This window comes from Hermetia illucens, chromosome 5 (assembly GCF_905115235.1).
Source record: "Hermetia illucens chromosome 5, iHerIll2.2.curated.20191125, whole genome shotgun sequence".
NCBI classification, from domain to species: Eukaryota; Metazoa; Arthropoda; class Insecta; order Diptera; family Stratiomyidae; genus Hermetia; species Hermetia illucens.
Genome location: NC_051853.1, coordinates 34714173 through 34727709, shown reverse-complemented (window position 1 = coordinate 34727709; position 13537 = coordinate 34714173). Strand labels below are relative to the sequence as shown.

The 13537-nt window shown below is 39.1% G+C and overlaps 3 protein-coding genes across 3 annotated transcripts; 1 reads left to right on the top strand and 2 right to left on the bottom strand.

Annotated features, from left to right (window-relative positions):
- Window positions 1-681: 681 nt before the first annotated feature.
- Window positions 682-1662, bottom strand: LOC119657216 (39S ribosomal protein L16, mitochondrial). The gene is made up of 3 exons (XM_038064027.1): window positions 1517-1662; window positions 1391-1465; window positions 682-1332 (listed from the first exon to the last, which is right to left on the bottom strand). The coding sequence occupies exons 1-3, from the start codon at window positions 1548-1550 to the stop codon at window positions 716-718; spliced, it is 726 nt and encodes a 241-aa protein (XP_037919955.1). The 5' UTR covers window positions 1551-1662; the 3' UTR covers window positions 682-715.
- Window positions 1663-1701: 39 nt separating this feature from the next.
- Window positions 1702-8107, top strand: LOC119657215 (ribosomal RNA processing protein 1 homolog). Its single transcript, XM_038064026.1, has 5 exons — window positions 1702-1982; window positions 2184-2407; window positions 2471-2909; window positions 2971-3160; window positions 6859-8107. Exons 1-5 carry the CDS (start codon window positions 1784-1786, stop codon window positions 8021-8023), a joined length of 2217 nt encoding a protein of 738 aa, XP_037919954.1. The 5' UTR covers window positions 1702-1783; the 3' UTR covers window positions 8024-8107.
- A 3981-nt stretch (window positions 8108-12088) lies between these two features.
- On the bottom strand, window positions 12089-13297 carry LOC119657096 (mpv17-like protein 2). Its single transcript, XM_038063851.1, has 2 exons — window positions 13168-13297; window positions 12089-13085 (listed from the first exon to the last, which is right to left on the bottom strand). Exon 2 carries the CDS (start codon window positions 13062-13064, stop codon window positions 12477-12479), a length of 588 nt encoding a protein of 195 aa, XP_037919779.1. The 5' UTR covers window positions 13065-13085; window positions 13168-13297; the 3' UTR covers window positions 12089-12476.
- Window positions 13298-13537: the final 240 nt, after the last annotated feature.

Genomic DNA, 13537 nt, shown 5'->3' with positions numbered 1-13537 from the left:
TTTAGTTAGATCTCCAACGGCGTATCGTTGTGAGAGTCCAACATTGTGCGCGTAAACGCACTAACTAAACTAAAAATACGGATCCTGTTGTCGAAAGGGGTCCCATATAGCGGTGTACGTGGTTGTTGGCGTCGCAATCGCAGCGGGAGAGTGGTTCAGTCGGGGCTCAATAAATGTGTACTCCTACACCGTTACGCTCCGTACTGACCCGAAATAAATGCGATGAATCTTGCCAATCATTATCTAGTGGTTTTTAAAGCGACCCCAGAAAGGAATATGTTTGTGATTATTGTTCGTTTATCGAATTCACTGCATGTGAAGTGCATAATCTACGATTTTTTAAAGTTTCTGAGAAGGCCATCCTAGGGAGAGAGCATATTTTTTTCGTGAATTATTGCAGGGAATTGAAAGAAAACATCCCCTCCTCCAATGCCTACTTTCCCATCTTTTGGTCTCCAGCTAAAATCCGTGCCGGTCGTTTCTTTATATTGTTGGGATCTAAAGTTAATTTAAAATCACAAACTCTTTTGCCTTAATTGACAATATTTTTTTTTTGTATTCGCGCATCAAATAAGCGATGCCGCAGCGCTCACTAGTTGGTTTTTAGAGGTAGAAATGAAGCCGTTTCAACGCAATACACATCCTACTCGTCGAAATAGGCAATAAGTTACCAAAAAAATATTCATAATTTACACAATTTATTTACTAAATTAGGCTAATGATACTTTCCAAACCATTTATAGTCGACAGGCGATACCCACTTATGACATCCACTTAAATTATTTTGGATTACATATTTCATAGTGAAAGGATTAATGTTTTCTTCCTCTCTACGTTCTTCTTCGGCTTTCATCTGATCGAGCATTTCCTGTGAAACTGCCATCGCTTTGAAAGGCAATTTTGCAGCTACATTCTCAAGGAACCCTTTCACTTCAGCATATTCGCATTTCCCGCCTACTTCAAGTATCACGCGACCCGCTTTCACGGGTGTCACGTAATGATCGATGGATCCCTTTCCGCCACCCATTCTCTGCCCTTGACCTTTCTTTGTAACCGGCTGCCAAGGGGCTTGTACTCGCCAAATTGCGAACATTCGATTTGTATCCATTTTGCGACCAATTGTTAAACGTAACATTTCGAGGTGGCCCCAACGAAGACGACCACCGCCGGTAGCGATAATTCCGTACTGCTTGTGTAAGAGGGTGTTGTGGACGAGTTCTGGTCCTCGCATGAACCGTAACTTCTTCTGCATCTTTGGCGGTCGAAGATTCGGTGGATATTGTGGTACCTTCTCAAACATTCGCAGCTTCGGACGTTCCGCGGGTTCGACATCTGCATGTAAAAAAAATACTTTGAGGCTACGGGAAAAGGTAAAGGCAACATGACCTACGGTCGTAGTTGATTGGAGGCGCAAAATACTTCAGTCCGACACTTTGAATGCTGCATAATGGGTTAAAAGCAACTCCTGGAAAAAGAACTTTGTAATCCTTATGAGAATTTAATAAACAAAACGAACCTTTAAGGAGTTTCTCACAGTGCCGGAGAAGCATGGCTAGCAGTTGTCATCCAATGATTACAAAATAACAGAGGATCCCAAACTGTGATCAGCTGACAGTTTAAATCTTTCTTACCTTCCCAACCTATCTCACATCTTGAGGAGAAAATTTACTATTCATATTCACGCCAAGAAGAAGTTTGACGTTTCTTTTAATGCTGAGTCCGTCAGTGTTCGGTTCGGTTGACACGTGCGTTCTACTTAAAGTAACGCGATCCTTACTTAAACATGATTGCAAAAACCCTGGAAAGTGAGAAAAACTCCGTGGACGCGAGTGACGAAGTTGAAAAAGTTCCAAAGGATGTGCTTCTCATTGCGCAACAGATTAAAATTGCCAGGTCGTTGGCAAGCAATGATTTACGTCAACGGACCAAGCAATTGAAAAAACTCAAGAAATGGTTCAACTTAAGGGCGAACAGTTCCTATCGTGAGTATTGTGACGAAGTAGGTTTTGCTGCGATTTTTATAGTGTTCATTTGGATTGTGATAGTTGCGAAAATGAACTTCCTATGAAAGGGAGTGTATTAACATCCCAGCATGGAAAAAGGTTTTCGTTATGTTCGCGCCCATATATATTTTGACCGGGAAATTAGAGATACAGACTCACTTATGCTCTTCTTTATTTCAGCCTTTTCTGATGATGATTTTCTTCGAGTCTGGAAGGGTTTATACTATTGTATGTGGATGTCGGACAAACCCCTTGTTCAAGAAGGTTTGGCCGAGGATTTCGGTTCGCTTCTGCCATGCTTTGGAAAACCTGAAGTCAGCGCTCAGTTCTTCGGAGCGTTCCTTAAAACTATGTCGCTGGAATGGTTCGGGATTGATCAATGGAGAATAGACAAATTTTTGATGGTAAGTTCCAAAGTTTCGAAATGTACGCCTTTCTTGAGTATATTACACTTTTTTCTGTTGCAGCTGGTTCGTCGAATGTTGAGACATGCATTTCAGGTGCTAAAAGATGCAAAGTGGAAGAAAAAGTTTCTGCTTGCTTTTGGAAGACAGCTAAAGTGCACAGTACTAGGCGATCACGAAGCGATTGGGCTGACCATGCACTTTATTGATATTTACTTGGACGAATTAGCAAAGATAGCGGATGGCGAAATATCAGCAGATAACGTAGTGCTCCTATTGAAGCCTTTCGTCAAATTCCTTGCCAAGCAAGATGACCAGAAATTGCTCGCCCACACTCGACGTAGCATCTTCTACAAATTTTTATGGCAAAGCGATATGGGACGCGAATTTTCGGAAAAATTTAATGCATGGAAGGAAATGGGTTTCCCCACTGAGAATATCAACGACTTGGAGAAGGTTGAAGACATTGATGAAGAGGAGGCTAGTGAAGATGAAGAAATTGGTATGTGGGATTTTTGTTATTGATAAATCAAAGACTAAGCAAAATTAAAATAAATTTGCAGAAGATGCACAAGAGGCAGATGTTGATAGTTCAGAGCAGAAGTTGCTGGATCCCCGTGCAGGTTGCGTTGATGTTGTCATTCCGGAGCTTCCAGTCGATGTACAGCCTTTCATAGATGAAATCGAAAAATTGCAATTCGATGATATAACAAACAGGAAAAGTCGGAAAGTAATGCGAGAGATTCTACAAAAGTAAGTACTTCCAAATTCTGCAGTAGAAATATTTTTTGTACATTCCGCGACTCGTGGAAAGAAATGCCGCTTCCATTGAAGAGATGGAACTAATTAGCTTCTCTGTTTCAATTATTAAATTTGAAGTAGTTTATCTGAAGCATGCTTTGTATCACCTTATACCCCTGATGCAAGAAGACTGTTTACAGGAGGCGCAAATTGAGGTGCTAGACGGCACGGAATGTTATTGAATATACGAGGCCTAGTTACGATTTAGCTAACTGGCGCGTGGGTCGATTAGGTCTAGATGATGTTCTTGTGTTTCCCCATTCCGTGTAACAAACAGCTTCAAAGCATATGCAATGTTTTCTTCAACCACACAAATTCAAGCAATGCGCCGGGAGGCGAATCTCCTGTATGTAGTCTTCCTGCCCTGATGTTATCTTATTTTCATTCAGGTGTTTAAATTTCGGCGTTAAACTTATATCCGGTGTAGACAAATATTTGTTTTTACTGATTGAGATTTAATGATGTTTAGTTCTACGAAGAAACAGATTTTAGCTTATATCGCCATGCGGGCTTATTCAAAGGATATGTTCTGGATGAATTTTCCAAAGCGTGTTTTGATTGTTCTGTTCCCAATTCTAAACTGCGGACTATTTTTATATTTTTCCTTTGAGCTGGTATTACAAATGAGTTTTAATATGGTCGGCCGATTGAGGAAGAATAACGGCTTCCGTAGTCACATAGATCGTTTTAAAGAATTAGGGAGTAGAGTTTTGCAACCTATAAAGACAAAATGTACGGTTGCGATGGTCAAAACACCATTCTAGTACCCGGGGAAATGACCTAGAGGGGAGAGCTGCCCCAACAACTTAAAAAGATGACGAAAGGCCGTTGACCGTAAAGGTCTGTCCGCAAATACTGAAGCCCCATCGAAGTGGTCCGTCGTCATGCGCTTGCATGCAGTTGTGTTAGCCAGGCTCAGGATTGTAGGGAGGGTGATCAATTGAGCGCTTGTGATTCGATGTGGATTCGCACAGGATCCGGAAAACAACTGGGGAATTCGTGCGATTTATCGAAATATTACGCGAGCTAAAACTAAAAATTCAAAATAAAAAAAAATAACAGCTTGACCGTGCATGGAGCCGTAAAAGTCCGGACTCGATGGCTGCAATCGAAAAGGGAGGATCTGCGATGGGTCACATCCTCGGCCGATGTACTCCTTGCCTCATGGCACGCAACTTGTCGAATCGATCCATCACCAATTATGTGCCCCAAGTATCGAATTTCCTTCATGACAAATTTTTTCTTCAGGATACTCAATGTCAAGCCAGCGCGTCTCATCCAGAGGGCCATTTCGCGTAAGAGCAGCAAATGCTGATCGAAGGCCTCTGTGATGAGCAGAAAGTCATCTAAATATACGAAGACTTGATGGCGCAAGTAGGCAGGGATGATTTTGTCCATCAGTCGCTGTATGGTTTGAGGTGCATTGCAGAGCCGAAATGTTATGGTCGCGAACTGATAGATTGGTCGCCCTGGAACTGTGAAGGCATTTTTATCCTTGAATGCCTCATGCAGTGGAACTTGCTAAAATGCATCTTTCAGATCTAGACTCTTAATAAATCTAGCCTTCGTGAGACGGTTGAAAATCCCCTCGATGAGAGGTAAAGGATATCAAGGCATCAAGGCAAAGACTAACTTTACCAGGCGCTTTGCGATTCCTCGATGACTCCCAAAGCCAGCATCCGGACAATCTCTTCATAGAGGAGTTTCTCGATAGCGGAAGAGACTGAGAAGTGAACATCGATGACGTGTGTCGTTAGACTTATACGTCCTAAGCCCTTCGACTCGAAAGACAGAAAGCTGCCAATGACAACATTGAGCCTTGCTCGCTGGTATGCTTGACATTGTCTATTGAACAAATTGAAGGTGCAAATAAGTCCTGTGCGAGTCCGAACTTGCGCACAAAATCAGCAGCAAGGTATACATTTTGAGTTAACGACGGGATATGGAGGAACGATATCAATTTCGTCCAATCACGAAATGATGTCAGCAGACATTCTGCCTACTGTTGAGTGGCTAGTACCGTCGGCTGTCTTGAAATCAATTCGTAATTTCTCCCACTTGCACCGACCGTCGTTAATAATTTTCCGGGCGAAATCTAAAATCAAACAACTTACGGTGGCTCTGGTATCAATTAGTGCTCTGAAGTTTTCACCCAAGCTTTTAACATTCCCATACGGGCAAATATCATTGCTGGGCAGAGTTATAATGAGAACGGCAGAGTAGTAGAGACGACGGTTGCGCATTATTCGTCGCCAATACTAAGCGAAGGGTAGAGGCTCAGGTTTTTGCGTCGTCAGCTATTTTTGACGGCGAGCTGAGAAAGAAGTTCGTTGACACAGTGCCTTTTTGCCGAGCATAGTAAAAATACTATTTTAATCAGTGATGGCTCATTGGAAATTGCAATTGCACGCCTTTTTTCAGAAGCACAAAAATGTTAAGGCAGGCTGGCAAAAAAGACACTGTAGAACCCCGATAATTCGTATAGTCAAGGCACTGACGGTTCGGTACGAATTATTGGAATTGCCGATTATCGGAAGTACACAATAACAAGACTGGAAATCGAAAGCTGGACGCTTGAGGTATAAAAGGTTTTGTGTTTCCATATATGAGGATAATATTTCACTCAAATATCAATTATTCTCGTCAATTATGACGTCAGCCTTTTTTGCATGGCTTCAGATGCAGTAAAATCAAGCGAAATTGCTAAGTTTGAACTGCTATAACTTTAGCGCTAATGGCTTCATCTCCATGAAATTTGGCACGTGTATGCGAGATGCCTCTATGCCGATGCAAAATTTGGTACTCTCAAGATGAACTTAGAGGGAGGGGGGTTCAGTCAATTTCTAAACATTGGTAACATACTATTAGTAGATTTATTTGAGCAGATATCGGAGTGGGATATATTTTGAGGTCTACACTTCATATAAGCGCTTACCATCCTGATTTTTCGAATTTTTGAGTTGGGTAGTTTTTGAAAATGAGTCCTGCCTCACTTTAAGTGTTTATACTTTAACTCCTTACTCTCGGACTTTGCAATCTACGTCAAAACAAGATTCGGAAAGTAATACTTGAGACCTTTCATTTGATACGCCACATGACTATATTCGATGAAGAATTTTTTTACATTCCTCCTTTGCATTAATGGGTAGCCCATCTTTAAAATAGTTATGTTACTCACTGTATGCGTGGGATTGCATAGTTCCCATATGTCCACCAAATTTCGCTTGGATCGGTTTAGCCGTTTCGGAGAAAAGAGCGTGTGATAGACATGAATCGCTTTTAATAAGATTTTGTTACATACGAAGTAAAAACCAAAAGCGTACAATCAAAAATATCGAATTAGGCGAATAATTGGGTCTACATTGCACAAATTAAATTACATAATTGTGTTTTATACTTCGCAAAATTAGATTTTACCATTAGATTTCTAAACAATGAGGTTGAGTTATTTTTGCCGCTACTTATTTGCATTAGTTCTTTATTATGAAAAATATAGAGCCATCGAAATTATAAATCTTTTGTATTTCCACATTTCTCATAGATTTCTCTTTGTATTTTGTTTCTTCTGAAGCGAGAAGGGAGATGAATATATATTAGCTTCTTAGTTTGATTCAGTCTTCCTAACATTATCTTTTTCTGTCTACTTTCAGATTCAAAACTTTCCAAACCGGCGAATTTCCACTTGGTGTGAAAAAAATGCCGCGTGCAAAATTGCAACCTTTAGAGTCTTTAGTAGAAGAGAAAGTCAAAGAATTGGACAAATTTGAAGATGAGTTAATGTCAACCACTAGACAATTGAAACAAATGAGCAAAAAAAAGCGAAGGAAAATTTTACAAAGCATCGATTTGAGCGATGGAACAGTTAATGAAGATAATTTCGAGCAAATACTGGCGGAAGCGATCCCATCTAAGAAGCGCAAATTGAGTATAAGTACAGACGACGATAGCTGGAAGGAGGAAGATACAGATGCCTTATTTTTGAAAGACGAAGGACCTAATAAAAAGAAAAAGACGGCGAAGAAGAATTTAAATAAGAAACAAGAAAAATTGAATGCGCTCAAAGAATCTGAAGGCAGCAGCTCCTTGAAACAGAAAAAGAAGAAGCAAAGAAAAGAAACTGAAGAATCAAACACATCGCCTTTGGATGAAATAGAAAAAAATTTGTTGAAAAAACAAAAAAAGAAAAATAAAGCTGCAAGAATGAATGCTAAAAAATCGCCTGAAAAATCAGACAGTACAAAATCTGTAGCATTAAATTCAGATAGTGAAGGGAACACTTCTGTTGAGAAAAGTACCCCGCAAAAGGGAAAAGGAATAAAACACTCCTCTAAAAGCAATTCCCCAAAATCAGAGTGGGACAAACCTTTGCAAGAAGGCGAAATCGAATATTTCCTACCTTCACGAAAAAATAAATTGAAAGAAGCGAATGATTCCTTGCAACAAAATGACATCGAGAATTCATCTCAAGGATCAAATTTAGTATTAAATCCATTCGCGAAAAAGAAGGCAGAAAAGAAACTAGCTAAAACACAATTGTTAGGTAAAGGCTTGAAAAAAGCGCAGAGCCTGAAAAATATTCACAGTGCAACCAGCACGCCAAGTTCATCAGCAAAAAAACGTGTTAAAATAGTTCTGCAGAAGAATCGTGCACAGAAACCAAGTGAGTATCGACGGCAGGTGCTGAATTCACCACAAGTACCATATGATGCAGAAAAGAAACCAACAAAGAGTTTATTGAAACCCAATTTGATGCCAAGTCCAATCAATCCTTTCTATAAGAAGAAGATAGGATTGAAAATTAATGATACACTTTAGAAAATGGTGGATGTTTGTGGTGTGTTTTATGATAGGAATTTACTGTGAATGAAAAATAAATGCGAGATTAAATAAGAGAAATAACTCGAAGTTTAAATGTTATTATAATTCTTGGGTTGCGTATGTGGAGTGTGAATGAATCCTTCACTATATAAATCGAATCATCTTTCTTTGATATTTGACTTTTATTTTCTCTTCACCGTTTAATTCTCAGCCCAATTAAAAAATTTCAACATTATATTGCCTGCACTTTCCTGCTTTCGCAAGGAGGTGATGTTCAAAATAATTCCATATATCCATACATTCCATACCTAATATTACTAATCAGAATTATCCCTCTTTTTCACCGATGTATGTACCAACGGACCCTATAAGTTGGATAGCTGTTGAAATGATACAAAGTCGTTTCTCGCAACTCACCATATGAATTTTCTTGTCGAACGCAGCTAAGAGTTTACTGTTTTTCTTGCCAACAATCCAAGCCTTCGAGGAATACATAAGGACTGGAAAAAACTGTCTTGATCTTATTGTGTGGCGCTTCATGCGGAACAATTTTTGTAAGCTAAAATAGGCTCTGTTGGCTGCCAATAACCGTGAGCAGATTTCGTGGTCACAGCTGTTGTCGGTTGTGATTTTTGACCCCAGCTAGGAGGAATTACCAACGGTTTCTAAGTTTTGCTATTGTTCTCATTTGACCAATGCAATTTGATGCTGCTGCTTCTTGGGTTTTGGTGCTGACGTTACCACTATATGCTTCCTCTTGCGTTCATTTATGTTCAGCCCAAGATCTCCCGTTGCCTGCTCGATCTAGTGAGAGATTGTTCTTCTCATAATGTCCAAATCGTCAGCATAGGCTAGTACGTGGGTGGGCTTTAAGACGATTTACATCACCACCATGAATCACTTTTCCAGAGTCAGGTTAAAAAATGATTAATATTATATTGATTGTGAAATTTCATAAGGAGGGATGTTAATTTTTCCCGGGGTTCAGATTTTCGTTCTAAGACCCTGTTTGTACTACATTTTATGCAAGAAAATGGGTTACCAATTAGATTTAAAGGACTATTATTAATTTCTTTTGAGAAGACATCAGAGGTTGGGAAATTTCGGGAAATAAAGCCAATCACTTTTTAACCCCCTTCTCCGTAATCAAGATCTTGTTATCTGAAATAATTGATGTGGAAATTTGGTCACTGTTTTTGCGTTATGATATTGAGAGATTTCTTAATAATGTCGAGACGGTTCGGCGAAGTATCGCCATATCTAATTTCAACAATTTTGCATACAGTTCTGCCATATAACTACGAATGTCATTCAAATATGATGATTAAATGATTTTTCAGAGTACATTAATAATTTCAAAACATTTATTTTATGTTTTCTACTTGTATTAGAACACATTTTTCTGACCACTTTGGATACCTGATTCCTCGTCATAAAAAGTTGGAGGCTGAGTCGTTAACCAATTGCGCCAAAAGAGTTCAACTTCTTCATCGGAATTCAACCTTTGACTTTCAAGCTTCTTTCAACGGACAGATGGTAGTCCCACAGTGACAATTCTAGGCTATATGGTGGATGTCGATCTCAGTGATTCGCGCTTTTTGAGGCCGTGCATTGTCGTGAAGGAGGATGATCCTACTGATTGGACAGTTTTGTCTCTTGCTTCGAAATTCAGCTGTAGTTTTGTACAGCAATCTCACGTTTTAGTCGCCATTCCTTGATCGCTTGTTTTGATTCAGACGTGTAGTGGTGAAAACATTCTCCTTCTTCAATATAACGGGCTAATAACCTTCAGCAAATTTACAAACGAACCCGAGGAAATTATCATGAGGTATTTGAGAATCCAAATAATTCTCTGGTGATGTAATGTACACTCCCATGACTTAGACCTACCGAAGAAGCGACACGGAGCACGGACGCTATCGCCTCTGATGGAAGTTTGCGGATGCCGTATTTCTTCTCGCGTCAAAGACTACTTAGGCGAGTACATCCGTTATTGGTATTTCCAGCTAATTCGTACAAATTTGCTGGTCCACAGAGTTGATTCTCTTTATTTTGCATTCCCGATAATTGATAATCACGATATCTCATATGAAATCGTCAGTCCCTTGACCCTATTGTTTTAATGGGTTTCTATTGTATATACTAAGTATGAATAATATTGGCAACCCGTCCGGAAGTGGAATAGGAGACCCAGACGGAACTGGTGAAAAAATTCAGACCCTTCCGATTCTCCAATAACGCTTGATAACCACATTACGATTTATATTTGATTGTCCTTCGTACATTCGGATCATATAATTTGTACACCAATTCCTTTCAAATACAGTGCGGTTAAAAATGGTGATATACCATTTTTAAAGAAATCGTGAAAAAAATAAAACGATGTGTATGAGGTGATGATATTCCATTATTCCTAAATAATCCGATATAATAAAACGAGTAATTAAAAAAAATTTATTTCATGTGGGTATAAAAGATAAGACACTATTTTTTGCTATTGTAGAATCTGGCCCCGAGGGGTAGCAGTTGTTTCTCATTCCTTTGCAATTTTTAATAATATTTAGTTTTGACCCTGTTGGGAAATCGAGAATTTCAATTTGTTTCTGCTGAAAGTGCTGCTTAACAAGATGTTAGTTCCCTCGTTGAACACCTCATGGAGCATTTTTACATATCGGGAGCTGTTTATTTTCTCTTCGACTGTCCGTTGTAACCTATAGCAGCCCAAACCATTACACTTTTGTCACCATGTTTTTTTTCTCTCTTGAAATGTTTGCTTCTTTTTTAAACTGTGAAAATGATAACTGAAACCGACGAGTCTATCGAGACCGATTTTTGTTCGTCTATAAAAAATACAGGAAAGGTCATTCTGGCTACTTTATGCTGTTCTGTAAAAGATACGTGTTCACCGCAATATACGGCAAGTTCAATTCCTCCCCATTATCATGAATTCGCTGCACAAATTTGGTTAGAAATTGCCTTCAAATATTGAAAACAATTGTACAAACTTTTCGTCTTTTTTACAGAACAAATATTCACATTCGAATAATCAGAGAATGTTTTGTCTTATCAAACGTGTTGTGGCAGAATCAATAGTGCTTAACTGGCAAGCCAACAAAACCTATTTCAGCTTACATCTTATTGTGTAATTGATATTGATGTACAAATGACTAAAAAACTAAAACAAATTGTTTCTTTTGCATCCCCCTTTCCTATAAGCTCACTTTGTGGTATTGACGAATTGATGTGTGATGATAACGTCATACACGAAAATCACAAAAAATTGCAATTTCACCCTCTATAGCTTTGTTAATAATAGTTGGATTTCAACTTCAAACTTGACTAAATTGTGCCTTTTGTTATCCCTCACACCAATGCCAAATTTTATAGGATGAATTTAAGGGGGATTGCCGGATAAATTTCAAAAGTATGGAAATATACTATTATTAACTTTATTTATGTAGATATTGGAACTAGATGTATTTTGAGGCCTAGATTTCGTAGACGCAACTGTGATTTTTTTTCAGATTTTTTCGTTAGATAGGTTCAGAGAACGAGACCTGCTTCACTTTTTGGGGCACACATTTGGAGCCCTCACTCCTCAGTTTCACCCAATACCAGAAGAGTACTAATCGAGCCCATTCATTTGATATCCAACATATTTCCATACATCCATATTTGGTGAACATGTGTGATCCACATACCACATTTTACCAAATTTCGTGACAATTGTGGCAGATCCTGCCTCAGAACGACGGTATAGGCCAGGGCAGTGTCAAAGGGTAACGAATTGCTGGATCCTGACGCAAAACCAGTCTTTGCTAAGACGCGCGTAGATCGGATACCTGTTTTTGCATCGTTAATGATGATGATGCGTTTTTAATATTTTTCAATCATATTTCGTTGAATCTCATGCTATCCTCCAGAGATTTCGTTTGTTATCCACGGATGGGAAAGTGCTTCCTTTGCATGGATAAAAGTTAGAAAGTACAACATAACATGCAGGACTTTCAACAAAAGAAAATTGAATTTGAGCGATTGAAGATCGTCACAATAAAACATTAATTTTTGCTTGCTCCAAAACTTTATATACAGATACCAGTGGTAATTAATCATTTTGAGAGAAAATTACAACATTCTAAGGACACTTGTTAAGTGAATGTCTGAACATTATTTGAAATTTTTAGTCTTCCATAATTCAAACAGATTCATTTTGTTCTACCTGAAGATGCTACGTCAAACTACTATCACAATGTTTCTGTCAAAGGACCTGCACTCCTTTCGTCAATAGAACATTTCAAGTACAATACTGCAGACAGCAATACAATATTAATTTCTTCGTTCGTGACAGAGTTAATTAAAATTTTCTACTTAAAACTATTAGCGTCATTGACGGCCCCAGGCCGCTTTTTTATCGTCACACGGCCTCACTCCTTTTGTACTTGGTTCGGCATCAGGGTTTCTGATATTTCACTTTCGACGTGAACACGTCATATCCTAGGGATATTAAATTATCGTAAAATACTCGATAGCGATTTGGAAGAAAGTAGAAATTGATTATTTGCGCTGGTGGCCATACGGTCCATTCTGCCGCATAGAGTCTCCAAGCCTTGTTCTTGATTTCCGCTATGATTTCATCCTTTGATTGATTTTCCAATATTCCGAGCGTTACGAAGAACATTGATATATAAAATGGGGAGCAAATGAGCTGATCGAGAACAACCTTTTGAAGGACAATCTTAATCGTTCGGCCGGGCATTCGTTGGTCTAGGAACTTGTACCAGTGATGGCAAATCACACCAACCGTCACACCTGAAATGGCCATATTCACAGTTCGCTTCCGATCCCATTTGTCCAGGTAGCCAGCGTATCGTTCGTACTGTTGCTCGAGTATATCACCCACCGACGAAAGTGTCAGGGAAATTGTAACATTTGTAAAGAGAAGGTACCTTTCGCTGAATGCCTGACGACGGACGTGTCGAAGCTTCTGAACGTAAGCGCTCCTCCCGAGACGTTTGAACGCTTCACGTATCATCGACATCGTTTGGGCCCGTGCGATTCACTGCAAAGAGTAAGACATTAGAGAGATTCTTCTTGTTAAATCTGTGCCATAAAGAATGATAGAAATTTCTTATGATGATTACCGAACATCTTGAAGCTGTCATTGGCTGAAGGATGCACGTGCCAAAGGCATTAGATCCGAATCGTCGATCATAATCATAAGTTGACGTTTTATGCGACTATTCACAATAGGCAAAGTTGAACCGGTTGTTGGACGACCGACTGTCGATATGAGTTGAACAAGTTGAGTTGATACTTTTCAACAAAATCGTTTGAATAGTTGAAAAGAATCTGGACGATTTGCTGTTATTCTTGTGGTCAAAAGCAAGGTAATTCTTAGAAAAACAGTGAGATTTTGAGAGTGGCATTGGTTGCATGTTATCAGATAGTTTCCTCATAAGAGGTTGTGAAGTATTTTAATTCTAGTTTTCGTCTTATACTCGATTCCCAAAG

Excerpts from the sequence above, each read along its gene's own strand:
- LOC119657096 (XM_038063851.1), bottom strand. The coding sequence starts at position 13,064 with ATGTCGATGATACGTGAAGCGTTCAAACGTCTCGGGAGGAGCGCTTAC.
- LOC119657216 (XM_038064027.1), bottom strand. The coding sequence starts at position 1,550 with ATGCTTCTCCGGCACTGTGAGAAACTCCTTAAAG. Across the intron at positions 1,466-1,516 it reads CTGTGAGAAACTCCTTAAAG|GAGTTGCTTTTAACCCATTA; the intron begins GTTCGTTTTGTT and ends TTCTTTTTCCAG. Across the intron at positions 1,333-1,390 it reads GCCTCCAATCAACTACGACC|ATGTCGAACCCGCGGAACGT; the intron begins GTAGGTCATGTT and ends TTTTACATGCAG.
- LOC119657215 (XM_038064026.1), top strand. The coding sequence starts at position 1,784 with ATGATTGCAAAAACCCTGGAAAGTGAGAAAAACTCCGTGGACGCGAGT. Across the intron at positions 2,408-2,470 it reads GAATAGACAAATTTTTGATG|CTGGTTCGTCGAATGTTGAG; the intron begins GTAAGTTCCAAA and ends TTTCTGTTGCAG. Across the intron at positions 3,161-6,858 it reads ATGCGAGAGATTCTACAAAA|ATTCAAAACTTTCCAAACCG; the intron begins GTAAGTACTTCC and ends GTCTACTTTCAG.